The sequence below is a fragment of the Helicoverpa zea genome, chromosome 14 (assembly GCF_022581195.2).
Source record: "Helicoverpa zea isolate HzStark_Cry1AcR chromosome 14, ilHelZeax1.1, whole genome shotgun sequence".
Classification (NCBI taxonomy): domain Eukaryota; kingdom Metazoa; phylum Arthropoda; class Insecta; order Lepidoptera; family Noctuidae; genus Helicoverpa; species Helicoverpa zea.
In genome coordinates, this window is record NC_061465.1 from 6,985,492 (window position 1) to 6,988,908 (window position 3,417).

General features: G+C 38.3%; 1 protein-coding gene across 1 annotated transcript; it reads left to right on the forward strand.

Annotated features, from left to right (window-relative positions):
- The first annotated feature begins 370 nt into the window (after positions 1–370).
- Positions 371–1,494, forward strand: LOC124636317. The gene has a single exon (XM_047172357.1). The coding sequence runs from the start codon at positions 551–553 to the stop codon at positions 1,235–1,237; it is 687 nt and encodes a 228-aa protein (XP_047028313.1). The 5' UTR covers positions 371–550; the 3' UTR covers positions 1,238–1,494.
- Positions 1,495–3,417: the final 1,923 nt, after the last annotated feature.

Here is a 3,417-nt window from a genome sequence, read left to right on the forward strand (position 1 = left end):
AATCCTAATCCAATAAATAAAAGAAGGAGTTTATAATATACATACATTATTATTTACTTTGGTACTTACTAAATTATTTCAGCATTCTTAGTAAGCACAACTCGTAACTTACTAAGACATAATTATGTTCTTAGAAACGGGAGGGCAGAGACGGGCTTAGCAACCTGTCGCCAGCATATTACGATATAATACTGGGTTATTTACTATCTAAACTTACTGTATCGCATTAATACTACTGTTTAATACTAGGTATATTATTGTGAATTAACTAGAGATGAATTTATTGATTATTTCTTTTATAAAGCTAATTGTGGAGTTGAAAATTTTTTTTTTTTTGCTTTTTTTTTTTCGGGGGTAGGTGAACGAAAAGTAAATACGTGTCTCAGATGCTCTGAGTGTTTTAAAATATATTTAATAGTATTTTAACAGTTTTTTAAAATAAATTTAATTTATTACTTACTTACATAACATATATGTAATAGTTGTGTAAAAATATCACCTGCCACATCACCTTCATCACATCTACTTAGTCACAGAAAGCACAACCACTATGTCACAGTTATCGGAGATCTTGTCCATTCAGAAGAGCCTTGAGGAACATTTCACCAAGAAAATGGATCAACTCGGAGCCCAAATTCAAGCAGCGGGACCGGTGAAGGACACGGTGGCCAAGGTTGCAGAGGAGTTCCGAGCCTTCAGGGAACTGATCTACAGTGTGTTGGGTTTGCTGCGTAAGCAAATTGCTGAGTGTGTTTCACACATTGACACGCTGGAGATGAGACACCGTAGGAAGGCGTTAATTTTTCAAGGACTTCCTGAAGCTGAGAAGGAAGACTGCTCTTCCAAAATAATCCATCTTCTTAGCAGTAAATTGGCTCTGAGAAACATCACAGCAGCGAACATTAAAGTTGCTCACAGGCTTGGCAGTCCTGGTAAAGATCACCCGAGGCCCATTCTTGTGAGATTCTCTAATCTGGAGGTAAAATCTTTGATTTGGAAAGCGAAGACTGGCTTGAAGGGGTCCAAAATCTCAGTAAAGGAATTTCTGACGAAGACTAGGCAGTCCGTCTTCACTCAGGCACGGCAGCACTTCGGAATGCGGTCATGTTGGACGCAGGACGGCGTGATTGTTGTTAAGGCCTCAGACGGAACTCGCCACAAGATTACTTCGATGGACGAGTTAAAGCCGCTCCTGGACAAGTACCCCACTAAGTCTTCGCCCTCGTCAACTGCTTGAGACCTTCTGGAATGCAAATAACACCGTATGTAATGAATAGTTCTTGGATATCGATTTTATCTCATTCTCTTTTTTTTATATAAAATTAGTGAAGGTACTTACTAGTTGTTAGGTTAGATTTTCTTAGTAAAGTAGTTTTGCATGGTCATGTTTGTTCTCGTCCTTTTTGTATTTCTTAATTCTGTACCCTCACTAGGTAATTAAAATGTAGCTTTTTTTTTTTTTTTTTTTAATTCTTTCATTGCATGTATCGATCACAGAATTAAATCTTGTGTTGATGTAAATTGTAATGTCATTGTCACTTGTCACTGTATTGCACCAATTGCACGCACGTAATGTCAAAATCAAACATGCACAGATTAAGGTTTTTATTTCGTTCAGAAATTGTGTCTGAGACAGACTGCATCATGTTGATTTTTATTATTTTTTTGTATGTTCGTTATCATTTATTTTTTGTGTTTTTTTGTTATATAATCATAATTTTATAGTAGTATAGTTCAAGCATAACGTTAATTTTTCTTATCATGTTCTATGGGTGTTAGCTGGCGGGTGAAGTTAAGAAAGTACTGTAAGGTATTTGTTAGAGTATTTTTTTTTTTTTTATATTATATTTTGTTGTAAATTAATTTTATATATATATTTTATTTATTACTTATGTATTCGGATAACGACAGTTTTCATTCTGCCAATGAATCCTTGGATGGTGATGATAGTTTTTGTTCTTTAACCGATACGCTTGGGGATACTCTGAGAACACAGTTTAATCAATCGGACAAGCTGTTTAACGTGTGTCATATAAATGCTCAAAGTGTTGCTAGTCACTACAGTGAGCTCTTTGAGACTTTTTCTAATATGAATGTGCATGCCATTCTGATTTCCGAGAGTTGGCTCAAACCAAATCTCTTGTCCACCTCATACCCCCTTCCTGGTTATGTTCTCATTCGGAATGATCGGCTTGGTAGAAGAGGGGGTGGCGTGGCAATATACCTTCGATCTGACTTTTCTTACAAAGCCCTGGCTGCCTCTCCTAGTCATCAGGCTAGTGCGGAATACCTCTTTCTGGAGGTTTCTGTTAAAGGAGCTAAAGCCGTCGTTGGTGTTGTTTATTGCCCCCCTTCTGTCGACTACTTCACTGATTTTGAATCGGTTTTAGAATCGATAGGTTCCGAGTATGCACATTATATCATCATGGGCGATATCAATACAAATCTCCTTGCTCCTAATTCTCCTCGATCCCGTAAACTCCTTCATCTTGTGGAATCATCTAGTTTACACATTTTGCCCTTGCAGGCAACTCACCGATCTACAGTAGGTGATGATTCCTGGCTGGATTTAATCCTTACTTCCGACCTTTCCCTTGTTTCCTCTCATGGTCAATTTATTGCTCCTGGTTTTTCTCATCACGACCTAATTTTCCTCTCCTACATCCTTAAACCTCCTAAGTCCAAGCCTAAGGTTCTGCATAGGCGTTGCTTTGCACGTATGAACGTAGATCTGCTTCTCAATGATGCTGCTGAAATTGACTGGACTCCATTGATAGAAGCTGACTCAGTTAATGATAAGCTTGAAATTTTTAACAACCGGGTGAACGCTTTGTATGATCTCCATGCACCCGTTAAGAGAGTTAGAGTAAAACGTCCACCAGCACCGTGGATGACCGAGCTTATTAAGATCGCAATGCGTAGGAGGGATCGTGCGTTCAGGAAGTTTAAGAAGGGCCGTACGGACGAAAATTGGGCTCAATTTAAAACTGCAAGGAATCGGTGTAATCTTATGATACGTAACGCCAAACGCCGCCATATACTAAACAATATCTCTACTTCTTCTTCTGCTGATATCTGGAAGTTCCTCGGAACACTCGGTATTGGCAAATCGCGACATTTAGACCTACCTAACTCGATTAGTTTAGACACTTTAAATAGTCATTTCTGCACTTCTTCCAATTTGGATAATGTAATCAAGCAAGCAACTCTTAACTATATTGCTGGTCTATCGCGTCCTGACATCAAAACTTTTAATTTTTCACCGGTTGATGAGGAAGAGGTCAAAAAAATTATCCTATCCATTAAATCGAAAGCGGTGGGCTGTGACAATATCAGTCGCCAAATGATTATTTCTATTCTAGTCCCAATTCTTCCTGCTATCACCCACATTATCAACTTTTCCCTATTCTCTGGGGT